This window comes from Tachysurus fulvidraco, chromosome 23 (assembly GCF_022655615.1).
Source record: "Tachysurus fulvidraco isolate hzauxx_2018 chromosome 23, HZAU_PFXX_2.0, whole genome shotgun sequence".
NCBI classification, from domain to species: domain Eukaryota; kingdom Metazoa; phylum Chordata; class Actinopteri; order Siluriformes; family Bagridae; genus Tachysurus; species Tachysurus fulvidraco.
This window is the reverse complement of record NC_062540.1, coordinates 12,132,920-12,157,083: the sequence shown is the minus strand read 5'-3', so window position 1 is coordinate 12,157,083 and position 24,164 is coordinate 12,132,920. Positions and strand designations below refer to the sequence as shown.

The 24,164-nt window shown below is 36.5% G+C and overlaps 2 protein-coding genes across 11 annotated transcripts in view; both read left to right on the top strand.

Annotated features, from left to right (window-relative positions):
* atp2b3b (ATPase plasma membrane Ca2+ transporting 3b) overlaps positions 1–13,731 on the top strand; it is a 41,890-nt gene extending 28,159 nt beyond the window's left edge. For 4 of the 8 annotated variants that reach the window (XM_027170626.2, XM_027170620.2, XM_027170621.2 and 1 more), the window contains 4 exons: positions 487–698; positions 855–962; positions 1,291–1,473; positions 12,729–13,730. In XM_027170626.2, coding sequence (XP_027026427.1) covers positions 487–698; positions 855–962; positions 1,291–1,473; positions 12,729–13,139 — 914 coding nt within the window. In that variant the 3' untranslated portion in view covers positions 13,140–13,730. Of the gene's footprint in view, positions 1–486; positions 699–854; positions 963–1,290; positions 1,474–7,319; positions 7,474–10,674; positions 10,693–12,728 lie in introns of all 8 variants that reach the window. The other 4 variants (XM_027170629.2, XM_027170627.2, XM_027170630.2 and 1 more) reach the window with 3 other exon arrangements.
* A 5,924-nt stretch (positions 13,732–19,655) lies between these two features.
* On the top strand, positions 19,656–23,281 carry haus7 (HAUS augmin-like complex, subunit 7). Of its 3 annotated transcripts, none has more exons than XM_027170467.2 (10): positions 19,656–19,816; positions 20,166–20,281; positions 20,384–20,451; positions 20,541–20,602; positions 20,843–20,922; positions 21,275–21,472; positions 22,094–22,202; positions 22,306–22,521; positions 22,675–22,786; positions 23,027–23,281. In XM_027170467.2, exons 1-10 carry the CDS (start codon positions 19,748–19,750, stop codon positions 23,086–23,088), a joined length of 1,092 nt encoding a protein of 363 aa, XP_027026268.1. In that variant the 5' UTR covers positions 19,656–19,747; the 3' UTR covers positions 23,089–23,281. The 3 variants fall into 3 exon arrangements, with proteins under 3 accessions (XP_027026268.1, XP_027026270.1, XP_027026269.1); XM_027170469.2 differs by having other exon boundaries at positions 19,693–19,794; XM_027170468.2 differs by having other exon boundaries at positions 19,794–19,935.
* The last annotated feature ends 883 nt before the right edge of the window (positions 23,282–24,164 follow it).

Genomic DNA, 24,164 nt, shown 5'->3' with positions numbered 1-24,164 from the left:
CCAATTGATTGCTGTGGAAATATTTTATTTAAAAGACAATTATGTTTACTGTATTATCTCAGTTGTTAGGAATCAAAACAATATTTATGAAAATATACAAGCTAAAACCTTGTGGTAAGTGTGAATTTTGCAAATATAAGACTGAACTGTGTAACATTTAACAACCACAACCATATTTAGTAAAAATATTTTTTATTAAAAAATAATAGTAGTTAAAAATAGTTTTTATTTTTATTATATGATTAAATATTTATATAATATTTTAACATTTTAACAATTCACAATCAATGATTAATTTATAATTAATAATATTTGCATGTATAAATAAGTAATATTTTAGTACATTAGTAATATTTTCTGTAATTTTCTGTCACTTTTATTATTATTTCATTAAAAAAAAGTTTCATTTTAATCTTCCCACAATAAATTTGTGATTTTTGTCCCAACTTTGACCCCCATCTCCTGTGCCTCTTTTATCCTGTGCAGGAGAAAAGATCTTTAACATTGACAGCGGGCGCAATGCTCCACTGCACTCGCCTCCCACAGAGCACTACACAATCATCTTCAACACCTTTGTCCTCATGCAGCTTTTCAATGAGATCAATGCTCGCAAGATTCATGGAGAAAGGAATGTGTTTGATGGCATCTTTGGTAACCCTATCTTCTGCAGCATCGTGCTGGGCACCTTCGGCGTGCAGGTCTCACACTTAGTACCTTTAAAGCAATTAAGAATTAACATGAAGTGTGACTGGCTCTGATTGTGCCTCGACTGTGATATTCATAGGGTGATGTTAGGAGAAGGCTTTCATGCATAGTTATGTGTGGCCTGTGATTTGTGTGTGTTTACTGTGCAGATTATTATAGTGCAGTTTGGAGGTAAGCCCTTTAGCTGTGCCCCTCTCAACATGGAGCAGTGGCTGTGGTGCCTCTTTGTCGGAGTTGGAGAGCTTCTGTGGGGTCAGGTGAGGAGATGAAGGAGAGAAAAATGTTAATGAACTGAATCAAGTCAAACATATTTTTTATGTATCATGCACTCAAAAACAGGTTCTATAAACAGATGGAGCCAGTGGATTAATTCTTCCTCACACCATAGGAACACAACAGATAGGACCCAAAGCTTTCAATTCTACATGGAAAATACTTTTTTTTTGTTTGTTTTTTTTTTGTTTCTTTTTTACTGACGGCAGTCACTGACACAAGCTTAGTAGTACTTACATATTTTTAAACATACAGCCATTTTTTCCTATCCATTTATAATGTTAAATATTACCATCCTTTTCTGTGCTCCAGGTTATTGCCACAGTCCCCACCAGTCATCTGAAGTGTCTGAAAGAGGCAGGTACAGGGCCAGGCACAGATGAGATGACTGAGGATGAGCTGGCTGAAGATGAGGAGGAGATTGACCATGCTGAAAGAGAGCTACGCAGAGGCCAGATCCTCTGGTTCAGAGGCCTCAACCGCATCCAGACTCAGGTGCTGTGTGTGTGCCTGTAGTTTCTCTCCCCTGACCCCATTCATTGGTAGAAGTAGTGCTATTAGTTCTAGTTGCTTTGGTATTCATGGAAAGTAGAATATCATCATTGTCAAAGAATATTGGTTTTTTGTTTTTGTTTTTTTGCTTGGTCTACCTCTCCTTTCTTTCTAGATGCTTTCTAAGAGTCAGCAAAACATCAACTCATTACCTCTTTGTCTTTTTTTTCTGTTGACTCTGGGACCCTTTACTAAAATGAGAATAGATTTCTCTGACAGTGATCTATAAAACCCCTCTCCTGTTCAGATCTGTGTTACTCTGTCATTCTGTTATGTAAGTGGAGTCCTTTAGAGGTCTTAATCGCTTAGTTTTACCTTTACCTCTGTGCTACAGGGTTCATCCAGTCGGAGTCTATGGAACACCCTTGTACTGCTCATCTTAATTTTGACAATAAGGGCTTTTTATTGCTATATAATTTAAATGTTTAACATTTTAACAACTATTATGATACAATACCACCATACTAACAAATTAGAATTTTTATTTTATTTTATTTATTATCCTTGTAAACATGGTGTATGATTATGTATACTAGAGTCTTTCTCTTTTTCACACCTGACTCTGATTCAGTGTGCACCATAAAGACTCTCACACTTACTTCAACCAATATCAAAACTATGTTGTTGTTTTTTTTCTTACTATTAATCTACCTCCATGCTTTCACTTTATTTAATTAATCCCTTCTTTTACCAAAAAAATGGACTTAAACAGGGTTTTTTTTATGTGGAGCAATAAATTCACAAAAGCAGGTCACCTATCTGACCAATACTAATTGATTGATGATTAATGTTTGATTGTCGTCTTGGTATCCAGACAGACATAGCATTGTATGCAGGTGTGTGTGTGTGTGTGTGTGTGTGTGTGTGTGTGTGTGTGTGTGTGTGTGTGTGTGTGTGTGTGTGTGTGTGTGTGTGTGTGTGTGTGTTATATTGAACGTGTTCTTACTGTTGGAACAATGCTTTTCAGTTCTTTCTGTCTCTTATACCTGTAATAGAACAGGTAGGAAAGAGACAGCTGAGCACAGTAGAAGAGCTTTGAAGTGCTCTGTTTCTCCCCCTCAAGACACTATGAGGAGATGTGTGATGATGTATGTGGGCTCTTAGCTAGGACTTTGCAGAGTGTGGTTGTTAAATTGGTGTCCTTGAAGCCAGTTGTGGTTTACCAGACCTGGATAATAGGCTGAGTGAAGGATAGAAAGTGAGCTGGTGCAAATAGAGGAATCCAAAAAGGATGCACAGCACACAACACTGAGACAGATGACAGTACTGTATGTGTAGAGACCTGTAAAAAGTAGACAGGATGTACAGACTCAGACTCAGAGCATGAGCAGTGTGGTCAAAGTGTATGATTAAATTAACTCCTTGAAGTCCCTGATTGTTCAATTATTCAACAAAAAGCATATTATTCTGTACTTAGCATGAATTATTCATTAACTACAGTGGAATTAGTGGTTTCAAGAGTAAGGTTTGGACATGAGTTTTGGGATGTTATAGGGTTTAAACAATTATTTTTTATTTACAATGATTATCAAAAATTTTTGTTAGCTGACACTTTCTAGAATATGGTAGAATTTTATTGTGAACAAAATATTTCTTGTCATCTTAGTTGGCTTTAAAACTGCTGCACTGCTGTTATCTTGGCAATCTCATAGCAAATCTTGACTAAGCTGTGATGTTAGTGGATAGAACAAAAAATAGAATAGGTGTTCCAACAGTTTTAGAATGGAATAATTGATGGATAATAAAATAACATACAAATTTTAATTCAAGTTAAAATGAACTTTTGATCCTACGCTATAGACCGGGGATTCTCATATATTTTGCAGCCAGGGAACAAAACGTCCTCTAACCCCTTTTGCAGCAACACATTTTAATAATCAAGCCATTTATTCAAATATGTGGCACCTATGCACTTACTATACATGTATTGGAGCCATCCTAAAATGTTTCAGCCAGAGAAACGAAATTAGGTACACAATGTGAAAAATAACAGCACTGTATTTATATTGCAGTTACAATCAAACCAACACTTTTAATACTTAAAATAAAAATGTACTAGCCATATTAGAATTTAACACAGTTGATGGTGATTTGCACCACTTTTTGTAATGGACTTCAATTTTTTATGAACTCCTGGTTGTCCCTGAATCATTCTAGGATGACTATATCTATAGACTACAGGTTTGAGAGGTTGTCCCATGGCTTGTGTCTTATCTACAAATAATCAGTCAAGTTCACATACATATTTTGCAGTTGTAAAGTAGCTGAGCAAATAGTCTGAGAGAGAACAGTACTTCCAGAAACATGAGCACACACAGTCACATTCACAGAAATGCCCAGTCTTTAGGGATTGCCAACACTTACCTTGTCTTTCATTTATTGCTGTACTCACTAAAATCCACATATACATGACTATGATGGATGAAGACTGCAAGGTTTAACATATGGGTGGCATCACAGAAGTGCTAACAAAGCCCCTTACAAAATTTGCATTGATCCTCTCCTTGCTTGACACAGAGTTGGCAAAACACGACACACATTACAGCAGCAAAGCTCATATCATCCGTCAACTGAATTTGATCAAGGCTTTAATTCAAGGGTGACTCTCGCTAAGAGTGTTCACTCCAGCCATCATCACTGCTCTTCTAAAAGAGATAATCAGATTAATGGCGCACTGATTCCCCTGCAGGTGAACAAGAGGTTTTACCGTAATTCTTAAATGAAGGGCTAATTTTTGTTGTCCAAAAATCCAATCATTTGGTGTAATTGTTTTTTAAGGCTAGAGACTGTTTTGAAGAGTTAAACTGATATGTTCACACACAGCCTCTGCAGTTTTGCCCATAATAGGTGTGTAACATTTTGACACCATATTTGTTAAATGTTCCATATGTTCATATCTGTTTTCTGATTTATATCTATAGTGGACATTACCCAAACTGGAAAGTTACTTTGTTATTAATTTTTCCCTAGTTAAATATGAATCCTAATCTTACAGTTTTTTGGATTGCTTAAGCACGATTTTCAAAACAGGGCCCGTGTTTTCAAAACACTACACACATTTAGCACAACCACACACACAATTAGCAAAACACTACAGATCCCTTGCATAATTAAACACTCTTGTAAAAACTATACACTTCTGTTTAAAAACCACACTTTGTTAACATATGAAACACACACGTTTCACATTACTATACTCTGTTTGCACGAGTTACACTCTGCTGTGATAAACCTAAAACACTTTTAGCACTTTTACTTCCCTATGATTAGAGTAGGCTACCATCAATAAAGTACAAATATAATGTAAATTCACCAAACACTACACAAGACCAATGTTGCAGACTGAAGAAACTCATTTATTTGTCAACACGCCCAAAATGTTGACATGTACTGTAAGTTTATGGTAAAAAATACAAAAAAAAACTAGACATTGTCTCTTCGCCTAGCTGGATCTGGCCAGAGAATTTCATCAACATCGCAGGCAAAGTTGTCATTAGCAAGACACCTTGGAAAGAAACGTCGTGAATGACGAATCCATCCTTGCATTGCTGCTACCTCCATCTGGTCACAGGCCTCCTCCATGGCTTGGATGAGGGGTACCTCAGCCTGGAGACGGAGATTATATACCTTCCACCACCATGCCTTGAAAAACTCTTCTATAGGGTTGAGGAATGGAGAGTATGGTGGAAGATATAGGACGGTGAAATGTGGATGTTGCTGAAACCTGTTCTGAACCAGAGCAGAGCAGTGGAAAGACACATTGTCCCAAACAACAATGTATTGCATATGATCGATTTGATTTGCTGCTGTTATCTTGTGCAATTGGTCCAAGAATGTAAGTATGAGTGCTGTGTTGTAAAGGCCCATATGGACATGGCAGTGCAGGAGTCCATTCTGTGTAATGGCTGCACACAGTGTTATATTACCCCCACGTTGCCCTGGGACATTGACTATAGCCCTGAGGCCAATGATGTTTCTTCCCCTCCTTCATGTTCTCGTCAGGTTGAACCCAGCTTCATCTACATATATGAACTCATGCTGGATCTCCTCTCCATCCATTCGTAAAACTCTCTGAAGAACAGTGTCATGCTAAATTGTGTAGTTCAGTGTAGATATGATGTTGACATGATGATATTTTTACAATACACTGTACCTATTTTCCAGTCGAAATGTTATCACACTTGCCACTGTGTATCGGCTTAGATTTGGCTGTACTCGCAGTCCAGCCTCCCTCAGCGTCAGGCTGTGGTTGACAACGTGGTCAACCAGTGTTACACGGATCTCATTTGTCAGATTCGGTCCTCTTTGAGCACCTTCTTGTCTTCCTCTTCCTCTTCCTCTACCTCTACCTCCACCTCCAGCATGGCCTCCATCTCTTCTTCTGTTGATTCCTCCTCTGTTGATTCCTCTTCCTCCCCTTCCTCCTCCTCCTTCTCGTTCTCCTTGTTCTCCTCCTCGTCTTACTCTTTCTCTGACTCTTTACATTGTGCTTGAAGACCGATGAACTCACCTGCTGCTTTTTATATTCAATTCAAGTTCAATTCAATTCGTTTATTTGTATAGAGCTTTTTACAATAGAAATTGTCTCAAAGCAGCTTTACAGAACATAAACATAGAGCAGAAGGTAAACATATATTATAGTGCTTATACACCTGATTGGTGTGTCTACAATTAAGCAAACAAGTGTTTGCACACCTGATGACTGTGTTGAACCGATTGGTTGGACGGTGCAGTAATTTGACAGTCAGTGCTTTGGTATTGCATGGAAGTGACTTTATGATAGATTTTTGTGTGTAATGTATAAGTGTGTTTAGTGTTTTGCAAATCACTGTGTGTAGAGTTTTGCAACAAGTGTGAGGTTGACAATGTGCTTATAGTTGTGCAAATATGGGCTGATGTTTTGCCTCTTGAGTGTAAGGTTTTGCTAATAGTGTGAACTTTTCATTTTAATGTGTAAGCAATCCAAAAAAATTGTAATATGAAAACACTGGAGAAGCTGTCAGCTCTGTCAGTATAGTCTCTGAATTCTGGCTCTAACAGCCTCAACCTCTGCTACATTAGTGAATTTCTCTCAATCCCACTTGCACACTTATTATTTTGTGTTGTACTTACCCCACACTGTTATAATACAAATTTACTGAGTTCTGCTTTACAAAATACAAACAAACTAATAGTTTAATTGAAACCAATATGACAATGATCAGCCAGTTACTAAGAATTAATAAATTACAGTAAACTAATTTTGCAGTGACTCATATAAATGGTGACTGAACAAGTTATTTGACATGGGAGCTGCCCATGCTTCCTTGGCTCAGGAAAGTAAAAAACCTCCTCTCGTGCTACTTTTTGTTGCAACACATATGATCCTAGTCCTGATAAACACCTGCAGTCTTAACCAGATGCTGAAAAATAGTGCTGGTTTTATTTCTGTTTACATTATTTGTTCATTGCAAATAGATCATATTTGGTTACATCCCTAGTGCATAACGAAGGAATGTACCACATTTTTGAGGGCTAAAGCAGAATTGATTTGAAACAGTTGTAGCATATTGTTCTGATGGACTTGAAAGTGTGTTTTTATGCTTATACTAAAAATTGTTTGTGTCTGTACTTTAAAGCTGCTTTATTGTGAATGTCCAGATGGCCAAGAGCCATTTTTATATGCTATAACAATTTTCACTTGGTACAGTGTTACCACAAATTTATTCTCCTCCTGGATTTCTCCTCTTGCTCTGTCCTTTCCTCTCTGAAGTATGTGTGTGTGTTATGGTTCTCTCTCTCTCCTGCAGATGGAGGTAGTGAGTACATTCAAGAGGAGTGGTTCGTTTCAGGGTGCAGTGAGACGGCGCTCCTCTGTGCTCAGCCAGCTCCATGACGTAACCAATATTTCTACCCCCACTCACGTAGTTCTCTCCACTGCCAATGCAAGCGCCGCCCCTGGGAGTGAGTCCCCCTGCCTTCCCTGTGACAAACATAACACACACTGTATACATAGAAACATCGGCACATTATACACAGAAACAGACACACACATCTCACACCTCTAACTGATCACAGAGTTACACTGACAACACACAGAATAAATGTTTCAGAAACACTCTGCAGCACGCCTGCTTGCCCACATACACACATTGCACTTGTGCACTCTATATCATGTACTGTATATCTACTGTTTTTTATTGCAAAGTGGTTATTGTGGTTTCTGTGGGTGGCTCTTTGCAAGCTGGGCTGTAATTGTGTGGAGTGCTGTTTGCGTGTCCCTCCCTCCCCTCCGTCTTGCCGTGTTGGTCCTCTCCTCTTGCTGTTTGGTTTTCCTTGTTTGTTGGGTTTGGTTTTGTTTTCTGTATCCTCTGGATGGGCAAATTAAGCCATTCTCTCTCTCTCTCTCACTTGCTCTGCTGCTGTCTCTTTGCTTTTATTCGATCAGAGCACTTAACAGCCTCAGTGCACTCTGTTATGTGCCATGTCGGCTCCTCTGACGTGGAGATGTTTGCAGTTTAGAGTTTCCCTCTTAGGGTTGGGTTACATGCAGATTCCAGCAACCACTTTAGAGCTATATGTAGTCATTCATAATGCAACAATAGCTCAAGTAGACAGCCATCCCAGTCTATACTTCCCTAAAGTCTTGCAAAGTTTGCAAAGTACATTGGAGTGCATATTACTGCCTGTAGAATGATGGTGCATAGAAATGGAATTCTGCTGTCATCTGATCATGTAGCACAACCATCGTTCTTGCCCTCAGAGGAAAAAAAATATATTAATGATCTGAAGAAATGCAGAGAGAACATGGCAGCCCCTTCTTTTTTTTTCAGGAGGTTTCTGTTGTCAAGCGTGTTTTTCTGTGGCACAAAGCTAAAGCCCAAAAGCGTTTCCGGTAATTAAACACACAAAAGTTTGCTCTGTCCCTGTGTAAGGGGTAAACCTTCGAGTATAAGCCCTATAAGGTTTTGATCTCTATCTATCTCTATCTCTTTTTTCCTCATGGTTATTTTAAATAATGCAGGCTGTGCTTTGTCAGTATGAGATTTTGTGAAAGCACCTCCTAATGCTTCTGTACTTCTTACTTCCACAGATCCACCTGTCAGCTCTTAATGTCTGTCTCTCTCTCTCTCTCTCTCTCTCTCTCTCTCTCTCTCTCTCTCTCTCTCTCTCTCTCTCTCTCTCTCTCTCTCTCTCTCTGTCTGTACCATTGGTTCATTGTTTTTTTATGATTGGTATTTTTCCTGTCTTCTGTACTTTCAAGTCCTCTTTCAGGAATATTAAGTCGATTATATATATGTGTATATATATGAAATATGTTCTATATTTTTGTATATAATTATACAACATGTACAGCAGCGAAACAGTTCCATACCACCTGATTAGTTATTGTTATAGGTTTCTTTTCATAGTTTATATAATAGTGTTAAAAAAGAATTTGGAAAGCTTCTCAAACAATGAGAGGAATTTTTTTTTCCATTATTATGTTAGCCTTCTCCCTCCATCTCTCCTTTGTTTGTGCCTCTTGACTTCGGTAGCAGGTTACAAATTTCCTCACCCCATACCCCACAGCTGTCTGTTTTGTGTGTGACTACATGCTATATCTATTCGTATTTTTTTAGGTGTCTCATCCCATTTCATTTTGATTTACATTTGTGTGTGTGTGTGTGTGTGTTCTCATGTCTACAATTCAGTGTAAGTCTCCCATACTCATCTGCTAAGTGCCTGGCTCTTAAGTTACCTCAGTCATTCACCTGATTTTTTTCTGTTCTGGCTAAATTAAAATTTGCAAGCGGAAGTCACTACTGTATATGCTAACACATTTTTTCAGCCACATCCTCAAATAGGTATTAATTAAGAATTAATTAAGTAATTTATAAATGTGAAATTTTTTTTGCTGTGCTAATATATACTTTATGTATAGTTAAAAGCATGAAAAAAGTATGCTATTTTATACAGATGTTTATAGAGTATATTGTACAGTTCTCTAAATCATGTTTGATTTTATATGGGGTTTTGTAATACATGCTTACACTGTGAACCAGAGGCTAAAAAGGACACTGCCACTGATGGATATTCATGTTTACCTCTTGCCTGTTAGCGCTCTCATTTGTATAAACATTTACCATGTATGGTAACAATCCACTGCCAAATGCACATATACTCTGTCAATCACTGTGCGTGTGCCGAAGGAGGGTTTTCACTGGGAAATCTTTATAACTAAACATGAGTTATAAAAGCTTTTCCTGTTGCTTGAAGCTTTGGTTACTTGCAGTAAATCTGGCCTTTTCATCTTTGTCTTAATGAGTTAATAAGAGTGAGAATTATTTAAGAATTTCCTTTTTTTCTTTTAATTAACATTCTCACAATCACATTCATGTGGATTTCCACTGAAAGCATAACTAATCTGTTCATTTTCATTGGTTTACTGAAGAAGTAAAGGTTCACTAACCTTTCATTAAAGCCATGAAGTCATGCTGATGATCTCGACTCTCAGAATGCAAGTTCTGGACTTGACATGAATTTATAAGATCATCAGGAAGTGAGGTCATTTATTTAACAGGTCATCCTCATTAACTCGGTTTTCATCACAGCTTCTTAAAGCATTTCTTCTCCTCTGCTTCTACTCACTCTGTTTTTGCTTCAGTGACCCTTATTTAGCTACAAATGATTTGCAGAACATCATTGGGAGAAGTAAATATTTATTGAATGGAGCATATTTTTATTTTTATTTTTTTAATGGTCAAGTTTTTCCATCAAGCATTTTTCTTTGAAGGACAGTGTGGGGAGACAGTTGACTCTAATCTGGCATGCTAACATCCAGAGCAAAGACAAAATATCATTGAAACACCCAATTTTTTGCTTTCCTCCATTCCTCTACTGTGGGCATTATACTCGAACGTTTACCTGTATCCATGAAAAAATAACTAAATAAATAAATAAAATAAATAACACAAAACAAAGAGCAAAAAGAAAACAACAAAAACGAGAACAATATTCAAATTGTTCAAGATTTGCAGGAGGTCGTTTTGTTTCTTGCTAACAAACAGGCTCTTTGGAAAAACAGATAAGCACTTAACCAAATGCTTGACTTTTTCTTCCTGTTTGGTTGTTTGGTTGTTGTTTTCTGTTGTTTGAATCTTTGTTTCTTTCTGGTTCATTTAGCCTCTTTTCCTTTGCTGGGTGAGTTTCTGACTGGGGAAGAGGGGTGGGAGAGGTGGGCTGCACCAGCCGCTGGCCACAGCAAAGGAATGTGCACTTAAATCTTATCATCTTTAAACGTTATATACATCAGCAATGCGTGTGTATATGCCCTACTGCTTTGTTTTATTTGTCCTTACAGCATGAGACTGGCTGCATATCATCATGCACTCTCTTTCCTTTTCTTTTCTTTATGCACTTTTCTTTTGCTTCTGTAACAGAATGAGACAGCTGCACTGGACAAAGCACGTCACTGTGTGTGTTGGTTTCATATTGGCTCCTGTAGCTCCACTCTTCTCCTGATTATTCAGCTTGCAGTGAAATATATCAGCTCCTCTTTTCACCCTTCTGCACTTGTCTGCACTGCTGCATGTCAAAAAAATATGCTCTGCTCTCTCTCTTTCTTTCTCTCTCGCAGTCTCTCTCCCTGAATGAACCGCTCCACACCACCATGCAGAATGATCCACTACTACTTAGCATGCTTCAGAATGGCTCCAAATCCTAATCCATATAAATTATGTTGCTTACAGGGACAACCATATTATACTGTACCAAGTCAGCGATCTGTGGGTGCTGATTCAGAGTCTTAGCCACTAATTAAGGATTCAGAGGCTTAGCTGCTAAGCTAATGTTTACTGGGCCTGTCCTGATCTTGTCAGCATGACAGTGCTGCTGTCACAGCACTTGGTTTCATGCAGATGGATTGGCAAGAAACGTCTAACACAGTGAAATTTTTTTAGAATAAAAATTTTAATAAGCTCACAGTGTAGCCTATCGCATACTGTCGTCTACTAATCAGCCTGTTAGACGCCATATTAATTCTCAATTCACAAAGCCCATCACATTTCACTAGCATTAAATGCCAAAAAATATTTTCATAGCATTTACCAATAACAAAATAAATGTTTTCATAAGATACTACAGACAGCTGCATAACTCCTCTCTTTCATAACACTTCACATTAACACTCATTGGTTGATGGCTTCATTAGGCTATGCATGCTACAACATGATGCCCCACTGACTAAAATGCTGTCACTTTATTTGCATATGTGTGATGTAACCACACCCCTGATTATTATGAAACAAAATGAGTCATCAGTCATACTGCCTTTAGACTGTTGGTGCATCGCGGGTGCATCATCCTTCCATCCCACCAACTGGGACCCCAGTCATTCGTCTGCGTACCTTCTTAACTCTTAGGCTGTGTGTCTGTGTGTGTATTAAGGCATCCTTTTGTCATTTCATCACACTGTGTTTCTCAGGATCTGCTCGTGTCTGTCACTCTTTTCTTTTCTTTCTGATTGGTTGGTATACACACATAGCAAGCATTCATTTTGTGTTGGCTGTATTTGTACCTGTGTGCTTCCATTTGTCTTTGTCTCTGCAAAGCCTGGTGTGTTCATTTTGAGTTCATGAGAATGAACCATCCATCGTCTTGACTGATTAACAGTGGTAAACCGACTGGATAAGTCCATGTCCTGCTACCTCGCTTATAGTTTTGTTTTGTTTTGCATTTCTCCTTCTTTGAGAAACTCTTAAGATCTTGTTGCGCAATATATGTCAAAGATGACAAAAGATGAACTATAACTGCCTCACTTCAGATGAAAAACAATGAAAAGATACAGACATGTGTTATAAACTTTCTTAAAGTATTTTGAATAAGAAAAGACTTGTACATGTTAACATTAAAATCATTAAAATGTTAAAATATTTCCTAAAGATTAAAATTGAATTAATATTGCAGCAACTTGATCTTGAGCTGTCTGTGCATTATAAGGCATGTCCAGAAAAGGCTCTGACTACCAGATACAAACTGAGAGATATCTTTGCTTCCACCCCTCTGTCCAAACGCACCCTTTTGTCCTTATTTTTTTTTACTTTTCCCTCTCCACCTTTTTCCTGTCTCTTCCTCTTCTCTTTCTTGTCCTTTCCCTTCTTAATCCCTACATATTATACTCTTCTTTTTTCTTTTTGTCCCTCTCTTGTTCCTTCTCCACATCCCATCCTGTCACTCAGATGCGGGTGGTGAAAGCGTTCCGTAGCTCCCTCTATGACGGCATTGAGAAGCCTGAGTCCAGGAACTCCATCCACAACTTCATGGCACATCCCGAGTTTCTCATCAATGACTTCATGCACAACATCCCGCTGATCGACGACACAGATATTGACGATGAGTCGGAGCTGTCCAAGCACAACCATCACCATCTGCACCCGGCCTTCCGCAAGCCACCTCCTCCCCCAGTCCAACGATCCCGTCCCCCACCACGTCCTTATCGCCAGTACAGCCTCCCAGCCACACCTAACCGCAACAACAATGCTAATCAGAGCAGCGTGTACCACCTGACCCAACCCACAGAACATATCGCACACTGGACCACCCATTCCCGACAGATGTGCCCCCTTCTCAGCCTGGAGACTTCACTATGACTGCCTGCACTCCAGAGTAAGGGCACTTGATGGACTTTGGATACAGAGCAGAGACAAGACAACCATTGCTTCATTTGCATATCCGTGATATGATGGGGAACTCCTGGGGACACTGTATTGATCTGCTCAACCTTCCAACAACTCACAAAATCTACCCATTTTCTCTGACCACCACAAATTGCTGTCCCTGAAACAGTCTCATAAGTCTCCCTGGTTTTACAGCTTCACACATGCACTGCCTCCTCTCACTGTACTGAGAGGAGTTCGGTGTATTGTGCATCTGTGGTAACTGACACAAGGGTAGGAAGGTGAGCAACACTGAAATGGTTTATTTTCAAGTAAAAAAACTGCTGATATCTTAAAATGTAAGGATAGATATGATTCTAAGGGGAGTAGGATGTCATGCCAGATAGGATGTTTAAAGGTAAAATCATATCTGTGACTTGGCTTTCCAGAGTACAAAGGTATTACATGAAGGCAGAGTATGAGGTCAAATCACACCACTTTTTATTATTATTATAAATTATTATTATTATTATTATTATTATTATTATTATTATTATTATTATTATTATGATTATTATTACCATCATCATAACTAGTTCTAAAGTCTATTATCACCATTAGTGTTCAGATTGTCATCACTATATTTGAAAATACAACTTTTATTACAGTATAACTAATGCTTTACAGAGTAGCTTTAACTCAATTATTTATTTATTTATTTATTTATTTATTTATTTATTTATTTATTTATTTATTGTCTGCTCTAATTTTTTTAAGTCTCGCTTTGTCTATTTCTGTGTGTGTGTATATGTGTTGTGTCTGTCCTAAAAAAAAAACTATAAAAATAAAACTAAAAAAATAAGTACTAACAAAACAAAGATACAATAAATTTAAAGTTATGTATAATTACATTTTAATGCGTCTACAAATAGCAAAACAAAATTAAACATTACTGCCATTCATTTTTCCATTAATGAAATTATATTCGTGGAAAATGTAAGCAAATTTTACTGGCTGCCTATTGCTAAGTTCAACTAATAAATTTTCATTGGAGGTAAGACTTGTTTAAATGCAAAGCCATTTTTTTGGCATTAAAAAAACATTTACACGCATTGCTTGAAATTTGCTACAGGGTAGAAGATTTGGGCAAATTCCCACAGAATATCCACTGATAGCAGGCTTTGTCAACTTTTAATCATATCAGGACAGGCCTGAGGATCACCTCTACGATCACATTGGCCATTATACAGCTTACTCTGGATGTGGACTTGCCCAGTATCAGCATTCCATTGCATTTTAGGACTGTTAATTTTGTTTCCTTTTAATCATTGTGCAAACTTCACCAACAAATGCATTTACCCTTTAAAGCATTGTAAAGTACTATGATTCACTCATAACCAATGCTTTCTGGCCCTTTAAATTCATTCATAGTCTGTTTTGCTTTATTTAACATTGTCCAGTATTGCTAAATGTCTGATCAAGTCAAACATCTGACTGCAGACTGTGGTTTCAGGGTCTGAACCAGAAAAAGAAATGCTCATCTTATACTGCCACAATTTTCATCATGTGCGTCATAGAAATGTCATAGAAATGAATGATGGACAATCTGTGAGACTGACATCACTTTTTGCACATGATCAGAGGTCACTGGTTTGTTTTAATGGTTAAACATCCCTGTGCTCACCAGTGGACTCTGACAAAATGCAAACGCACTTTTCTTTGCTATAGATTTTTTGGTATCAGGCAGAAATGGTATTCCAAAAAATTCAAATGCCATAACATACCACAACAAGCATGTTACTATGATACATACAACACTAATTTTGAGTACATTCCATTAATGTTCCATTGATCTGAGTGCCACAGGGTACAAAATCCTTTTGTACCCTGTAAAATTCTGGGTTGGCACTACCAAGATCATGTTGCTCCTAGTCAATGCATTGCAATGCAATACAATCATCTGGGAAATAGGACTGGCACTTATGCAACAGACTGCCCTGTCCACAGCTCTGTGAAATAAGCTTGATAACATGTACATAGGGCTCTCAGAAATCCTTTATCTGTATAGAATACTTTTCTAGAGTGCTCAGTTGTCAGCAACTGGCAAAATGAAAGTGTACAATGCAAGCATGAACGTTGATGGATCATGTTGTTGCATTGTTCAGTGGTGTCTGTGCAGAGCATGTGTTTATCATAGCACACCTTGCCATTATTGTTATAACTTCACATTTGTCTGTTGATGATCCATTTTCAATAGTCAATTTTTCACTGTCTAGAGCTAGGTGGACATCCATTTCTCCTAATGGTCATTGATGTGATGTTGACTGCAAATGTTTTTCTCCAGTTCCTCTGCCCTTTTTCTTCTATATCTACAGAACAGAGTCTTGGACTGGAATGGTGGAACTTACTACAAATTACATGTCATTGAATACACTGAATAAAATGTGTAACCTAGCCACTTTTTATCCAGATTCTGGAGCTGATTGGTTTTAGAATATTTCAGCATACTCAGGAGGACTATTAGAACATGGCAAAGTGGCAAATTCTCCACCCATTTTAATTACTTCAGAGGTAAATATTTTATCCCTTTCCATAGGTGTTCAAACCATTGGAAGGGTCCGTGTTACAAACAGTCCCAGTGGAGTCTCATGAATTGAGAGCGCTGGTAGGTTTTAAGGAAGCATGGACCCATTTCAATGCACTGACAGTCAGCTCACTAAATCGATGGCCATTGAAGGCAGAAATGATCACCAAACTTGCTTAACTCATGATTATGATGTATTCTTTGCCTAATCTTATATAATCATAAACAGAGCTTAACTGCATCAAAATAGTCTTAAAAGCTATAATTGTCTTTGAAGGGTGTCACTTCTAAATATCTAAAATTGTAGCCCCAATTTCATTTAATTCCACTGAATGGTGAATTATATTAGATCATAATTAAAATTTCCCTCCTCTCCAAGTCAATTATCTGCAGATGAATATTCAAAAAGTGTTGAAGGAATATTTAAAGGAAATCTAAAACTCCATTGTCTGCCTTTTTCCATTTTGTTGTAGGAAGTTCACTAAAGGTAAGGTGAAAAAATGTGAAAAGCATATATAATATATTAAATATAAAAAGTATAAAATATTGTACAACTACACCAATGCTGTACATTTTTTGCCAAAAAGTGCACGTGCATTTTTTGTTTACAACTTAAGCACATTTTTCCTTATATTATTTGTCTCTTCCCCTGATTATTTTCTTTTTTGGTTTTTTTTTTTTGCTTTTTTGTAAAATATTGAAATTAAACATCTTGTACATTATTATGATTATTATTATGATTATATAACTATTATTGTTTTTCCAGCAGTGCTCTTTTAACTGATGGAAAAAAACAGACAGTTGCACATTCTCCTGAGCATACAATTACTGCGCTACAATGAACATAAAAAGACAAAAAAAAAGAAGAGAAAAAAATCCAGACTATTAAATATATTAATAATTACCTGCCTGTTACTTAAGAGATAAAGTATCTATATATGATGAAAGAACACACCTGTATACTGTAGACTAAACTGTATGGAAATCTAAGAATTTACTGGGAAAATAAGTCAACACTTTTTGTCTGTATAAAAAAAAAAAAGTATTGTACAATAATAACTTTGACCAGTGTCTGTGGCTGTGTTTCATTGTGTGGCTGTGCTTAATTCTTTAATATAATTTCTTTAAGGGAACAAACATCCATGAAAATAGTAATGATCACACATTTGTTCCAAGCACAGAAGCAATAACATTGTTGGAAAATAAATCCTAAAGCCAGAGTGGGTGATTATTTTAGTATAGTTGCGAAACTATAGTTTTCAGTGAATGTACTGATAACTGGCCTTTCATATGACAAAGTGTAGAGAAGTGTATTGGTGACTTTTCTCCTGTGTTCTTCCTGTGTTCATGTAGGTTTCCTCTTATGTAGGTTCTCCAGTCTCTTCGCATTTTCAAAAAAAAAACAACAACATTCATATAAGTGATTTGCTGTGAAAATATCTGCATGGGTCCCTGTGATAGACTGACTTTTGATCCGGAGAAAATATCTGTCTTGTGCTCCAGAGCCACTGCACCCTTGAACAGGATAAAGTATGAATGAATTAAGTGCATTATAATTTGTGATGCAAATGAAGTACATTTACAACATTTAGCCAACCTTGCCGTGGTGTCAACAGCATTCACATTCATTATTCAGGTAGAAGTATAGATACTATGGTTTAAAAAGACATCTGTAGAAGCTGAAGTATCAACTCAAGCTTTTTACACAAGTAAAAGTGTAAAAGTTTCAGAACTACTTAAAGTATAAAAGTAATACAAGGAAAAAATGCCATTAAGGACAAAAGTTTAGGCTGTGCCACAGGGGCCTATTGTGCACTACCCCACCTCCTCAAAAAACATATTTCTAAAGGCCATAATGACTATAATGTTATATTAAAATAATAATGTTGAAAAATTGTAATAAAAAACAAACCCTTCCAGAACCTATGAGAAACTATACAAAAGGTCTTTTTTGTCAAATACATGTTACAGAACAGTCAAATTCTTTCTTTGCATATCCCAGGTTTGGAGGTTGGGATCAGAGCATAGTGTTCAGGGCCTACAACCCTACAACTTAACCACTTGTCCTAACACTGCCCCTTCATTTACAAAAAACAAAAAATGATTGCTGGTTCTTCCATGTATAAATAAATAATTTGTATGTAAAGTTTAATATACCTTTGATCAGCAAACACAAACAATATTTATTAGTTAAATTATATATTGTTTATTAGAATGCAATTGCATGATAAACACTCACCATTCAGTGTATTAGGAACATTTATGTTATTATATAATCAACCTTATGTCAGCAGCACAGTGCAAAAAAGTATTCAGGTATTGGAAAAAACTTTAGCTATTGTTCCTATTAAACATCAGAATGAAAAAAAGGTGTGAACGATGTAACTTTGATGGTGGAATGGATGTTGGTACTAGTTGAGTTACCTGAGTATTCTGTAAAACTGCTGGATTCACAAAAAAGCAAACGACACAAAACCGAGTAAGTACAAAGGCATTTTTTTTTACCAGTTAAAAACTTTCTTATAAGTTAACATTACCAATCAAATTTGTGCATTACTTTTGATGTGGAAAACATGATGTTCTCATTTAAGTAAACACACATTTTAATACTACACATTAGCACCTATGTCTTCCAATTAGTGTTCAGGACTCAGACACATTTGTTTAGTACTTTTTTATAAATATTTTTTCTTAGGTAAAGGAGCAGATCTTGGGGATTCATGCACAGAATGTTTGGTGAACTGGAATTTTCAGATGCTGTCACCTTGTAAGTCATTCAGTTTTGCTGATCGTGGAATGGATGGACACTTTATGTGTATAGTAAAAATTAGCCAAGATATCATTATTTGTATATTATTTATTATATATATTTTTAAAATTGTAGTAGATTAAGTAATGTTCGAAACTATGACAGAGTACAGTCTTTATATAAAACCCATTAAGATATTTATGTACCTATCTACCTGATTTTTAACATTTGAAACTTTTTAATATAACCTATAGCAATAATATTCCAATGAGTCATCACTAGAAACCCATAGTTATGTTCAGTGATGTCTAATAAAATGCTCTTTCAGACTGTTATATATCGCGACTGAGGCATTAAAGGGATTCAGATTAAAGGGACTCAGATTGAGACCTCTGGTGTTCAATCCGTGTAATTGCATTCATATGTGTAATTAATAGTAAACTGATTCGCACCACTTGAATCGTGCGTTCCTTTCGCCCTAGAAACGAAAATGTATTAAAAAGAGTACGTTAAGATAAAACTCTGATTTAGCTTGAAACTACAATATTGTCAAGGCAGCCGATATAAGAAATCAAACAAAACGTTCTAATGCTGTATAACACACACACACACACACACACACACACACACACACACACACACACACACACACACACACACACACAAAACTTTTGTTAGATACAGTTAGTATAAGTGTATTGCAAACGTATAACATTAATGTAATAAAACGTATAATATTATTGTAATAAAATCCTATATATCTCCAATATATCTTCAGTAGAATATAATATATAATATAATATAATCTGGTATCATCAACTAGCTGTCCATTTCTGTGACTTTTTTAGGTGCTAACCCATCCTCCAAAATGTTTATATTCAGTCTAAATATAAAAATTACTTTATGTTGCAATTTTGTTGACACTTTTTTAGGCACCAACCCAATGTTTATATTCGGTCATTTTAAAATTGTGTTGCAATAGTTAAAATAAAATCTTTCGAATACTTTCAATAAGACCTACAGGAATGTATAGCTACTTATAGACAACACTTGTGTTGCAGGGGAAAATGTGTGGAATAAGATGTTGTTAAATTGAGTTTTAATTTAAATCAAGTTAAAAAATAACAAACATGAATATACAATTGATTATATATGTATATATCCTGATCCTCCTCTTCATATTATACCGTCCAGTCCTGGTTTTCTTTCACAGGGAGGAGCTAGAAGGGAGGAAGTGAGGATCCAGGGCAATGTACTGAGGCGGGCATCATGGCGGCAATCATGGCGGGCAAATCAAAAGAACAACGACTCTCTCTGTGTGTTTATGACAGTCTTCGGGTAATGTTTTAAAGCTGTATTTAACTTGCTGCTAAATGATGCATGTTTTAAATTCTTTAACTTAAGCAATAGTGATTACTGTAGCCATAATGATACGTATAGAGGAGTTAGCTAGCTTGGTGAGTATTTAACAAGGTCTCTAAAAACCAAATATAACCCCTGTTGTTTTGTGCCCACCTGTGATTTAGTTGACATTTCAGTGACTTAGTTTGGTTTTAAGATCTTTATTTCGGTTTTACTTGCTACAGGTGGTTTTACAGTAGGTTTAAGAAGCTGTTTAGTATGTAGCCGAGTGATGCTAGTTAGCTAGCTCCCCTCAGTCTGAATGCGTTGTTTATGTTGTGTTCAGAGACTCGCCTGTCCCTCAGTGGACGGTCTTTACCTGAGAGAAGCAAGCAGCATGCAGGAGCTTCTCTGCACGCCTTCATTACACCGCATGGACATACTGAAATGGATTTGTGCTAGGTATGTTAACACAAATTATCATTGTGAACATGCCTACAAGATTGCAGTGTATTGAGACAATACCATACATTTGTATCTGAAGTAAATTTGTCTGTTGTAAAGAATCTGTCCAGCCCTGAGAGACAAATTCTCAACAATCAAGTCTTCAGAGACAGAAGAAGTGGCAAACGGTAAAGATGCTCAGTTTACACCTATGAAAGTGTCAAATAAGTGGTTATTTCAGTTAAATGAAATAATTTTTTTTTCAAACCAAATGTAGAAATCACACGTTTTGGCCATGAAATGCTGTTGTGTAAAGCTGATGATCAGGAGTTAATCAAGGTATGTAATTGTACATGTTTAATCAAATTTCCAAATAAAAACTAAGCTATTTGAAAAGAGTTTTATATTGGTAATGAAAAACAGTGTAAATATATGTCAAGTGTTGATGGCGACAGTCTTGTAGCTTAAAATGAGTAACTATTCCCAATTTTTGCTGATCACTTGTTTGGTGAAGATTTTTACACCTGTTAGTTTAGTTCCCTATTTGATTGTTCTGTTTGATTTTTCTCTTGGACACAGGGCTTTTCTTCACCATTACGACAGCTTTTGTTTTTGGAACAGCTTTTGATGATCGCAGGGCAGCAGAACACACCATCTGAGTAAGTGCATTTTTTTAAGTGGAGTCGTCAGATACTATGCATCTGGAATCATTAATTAGCTGTCCATTTCAGTGACACTTTTTTTAGGCAGCAACCCAATGATTATATTCGGTCATTTTAAAATTGTGTTGCAATGTTTAAAATAAAATCTTTTGAATACTTTCCTAGCAATAAGACCTACAGGAATGTGTAGATACTTATAGCCAACACTCTTTTTTGTTTTGCAGGGGAAAATGTGTGGAATAAGATGATGTTAGATTGAGTTTAAATTTAAATAAAAATGAATAAACATGAATGAATATACAATTGATGACTGTGCTTTAATCACTACTTAATGTCTGTTTTTTTTTAGAGACATGCACAATGAACCCTCTGGAGGTCGCAGCATAACAGATGAGAATCTGTTGAAAGAGCTGATGTCACCTGACCACCTAACTGATCTGATCCAGCTGATGAATCCTGTGTGCAATCCCTGGTCTGCCCACATCCAGGAATACCTCAGAGCCACACAAGCAACTCGGGCTATGGCAAACAGCAGTAAAACCGATGAGTATGTTTACATCCACCCTGATTGGATTCAACAGTTATTGCAATTATTATTGAAAGACTCTTTTAAATAAAATGAACTTAAATAAAATAAAATTGAATTGAAAATGTGTCCTTATTTACAGGTCAATTGAAACATGTTGTTGTTGTTATTATTAGTTGGATGTTGTTGGTTCTCAGCCATTTCCAGAGACTAAAAAAAAAAAAAAAAACTCTGGACCATGTGGCAAAAACATCCATAGGGTGGAGTCAGATCTTATCCTGTTCCTCTTCCCTGAGCAGAGCTGGGTAGAGTCAGCCAAACATCCAGGGAATAAAGTGTGTTTGAAGCTGGATAAGTGTGCTTAAGTGTTGTACAGCATTGAGCAGGTTAGGTCAGTCTGGAGTTTGGACATTTGTTTCTGCAGCAAGGGCTATGAATATTTTTAATTGCTTTTAAGTACTTTAAAGTATTTCTTGTGTTTATTACATTATTTTGTACGGGTACTAAAAGCTGAGTTTATATATATTACAGGGCATTTTGTTTGACTCTTCTTTGTGTAATTATCAGCCTTAGTTTTACACTTTTCTCTACATGCATGTGAACTGGATGATACATCCTGATTTTTCTCTTCTCTTGTTGAAGGAGTCATCATCATGATTCAGGATGTGGTAAACTTAATAATGGCAACATAGCTGAAGCTACTGCTTTGCTCAAGTCCACTCGCTGTACATTAGAAGAGCTGCATAAAGAGGTGAGTCCTCAGGAAGATGTATTTCATGATTGCTTTGTAATAATTATTAATAATCTAATCGTTTTGCCTATTATTGTCATCTCTCACTAATCTTTCTCCTTAGTGTGAGTTCCTGCAGTCGGAACAGTCTAGCTCTGCAGCTTCATTGTCACCCTGTGCTTTGAAAGTTGCTATATCAGACATGGCTCAACTTATGACTGCTTTCAGTCAGGTCTACAACACAGACTTCAGGGGCTACTGCCAAAGAGCACCTCCTGTCCTTAATCCAAACACATGTATCTTTCAGTCTGTACATCAACTCCTGCACCACTGCAACATGGTACTGCTCTATATATATATATGTATGAGTTCTGAATTAAGCTGTGTTAAACATTCAGTCTAAATACAGCTAGAGGAAGATTCACAGAGCGGAATTACATTTTTAATAAAATAAAAAAAAAAAAAGTCACATTTCAATGTTTTTGTCATATAGGAATTAGAAGCACTGCTCCAACTGTCCAAAACCTCATTCACGCTGACTGAGATTGTGAAACAAATACAGACAGACAGGAGGTTTTGGGCCAATGGAGAGAAACTTACATTGTGTGAGTATTATTCCATGGGATTTACATAAAAAAAAAACACAAATGAGTTCATGATTTTTTGCAAGTGACTAAAGGGGAAGAACCTTCCTTTCCTCTGCTTTCTTCTCTTTTTTTTTTACTATTTGAGGAACCATTTAGTTTCCCCCATAAATAAGTTCCTCTGCTTGATTCTATATGCATAATCTTTTTGAGTTGCCTGAAATGTTTTTTAAATTTGTTCTTTTATTTGATTCTTTTCAGCCAACCAACTGGAGGCCTTGAAGAATAGATTCGCTGCTTTTTTGTCTCTTCATGAATCATAAGATATTTTTTATTGTTTCAGCCTAAAAGACACTCTGATTCAGAGAGCTCAGTTTCATAATAGCTCAAAGTCTTATTTTTTTCCAATGTATATCCCACATGTAAATATTGTGTATGAACGAGATCACCTTATTTTATGGTAAAATACTAAAACTCTGCTGTAAATAAAAATAAATAATTTACAAAAAAACATGATCACTTATGTTGTACTTTTAATACTGTTTTAAACACAGACACTAGTATTTCCCTCTGTTCGTTTTCATATGTAGGCGTGATTGTGGGAGGGACAGAAAACAGCAGTTTGTTTAATTGAATCAACTAGGCTAGGTACCATAGGATTATTCATCCACAAACTAATACTGGAAGGTCTCTAATTTTTGTTATATTAAATATGGAGGGAAAAAAAGCAAATATCCAATGCAGCAGACTTTCCTTTAAACACTCTGGGAACTGTAGAGGTAAGTAGACTGAAGCATGCTATTTATCTTTTGTGTCACACTGTCAATGCAGGTGGTTGTTTTAGACCTTCGAATTTAAATTAATTCTAATAATTTGTTTATTATTTTGTAACATTCAATAATCCTTCTGCACTTTTTATATACAGGAAAACAGCTACATCTTTTAATGTTTTAGGAGCACAGTGAGAGCTCAACAGCAAAGTATACACAAGTGTATTTTGCCAATAAAGCACGATTCTCATCCTGACTTTTTTTTTTTAATTACTGCACTAAACTGAGTTGATTGTTAGTGACCCGTTGGCGTATTTATTTGGTGCTTATGTTTCCTGGTGGGTTATAGAGCTCAAATATTGCACTGTGGTGACAATAGTTCCTGCTGAAAACACTCCTTTATGCAAGCAAACCACCATGTCCTTGTTTTAAGCCATATTAGAAAATAAAATGAAAGCTGAAATCTGCTAAGTTGTCTTATATTCATCTTTTAATCACAAACCCAAATGTCTTCAGTATACCGCAAAAACAACAAAACTGGTCCTGCTGCCCAAATACATTTGGAGGGGGTTGTATGTCCAAGTTTTTATGATATCAGGTCAAAAAGCCTGGCATGCAGTTCATCCCAA

What these genes read in the sequence shown, in the direction of transcription:
- haus7 (XM_027170467.2), top strand. Translation starts at nt 19,748, where the DNA reads ATGGCGGCAATCATGGCGGGCAAATCAAAAGAACAACGACTCTCTCTG. An exon ending in GTGTTTATGACAGTCTTCGG is followed by an intron (nt 19,817 to 20,165) that starts GTAATGTTTTAA and finishes TGTTGTGTTCAG; the next exon opens with AGACTCGCCTGTCCCTCAGT. An exon ending in TGGAGAGAAACTTACATTGT is followed by an intron (nt 22,787 to 23,026) that starts GTGAGTATTATT and finishes GATTCTTTTCAG; the next exon opens with CCAACCAACTGGAGGCCTTG.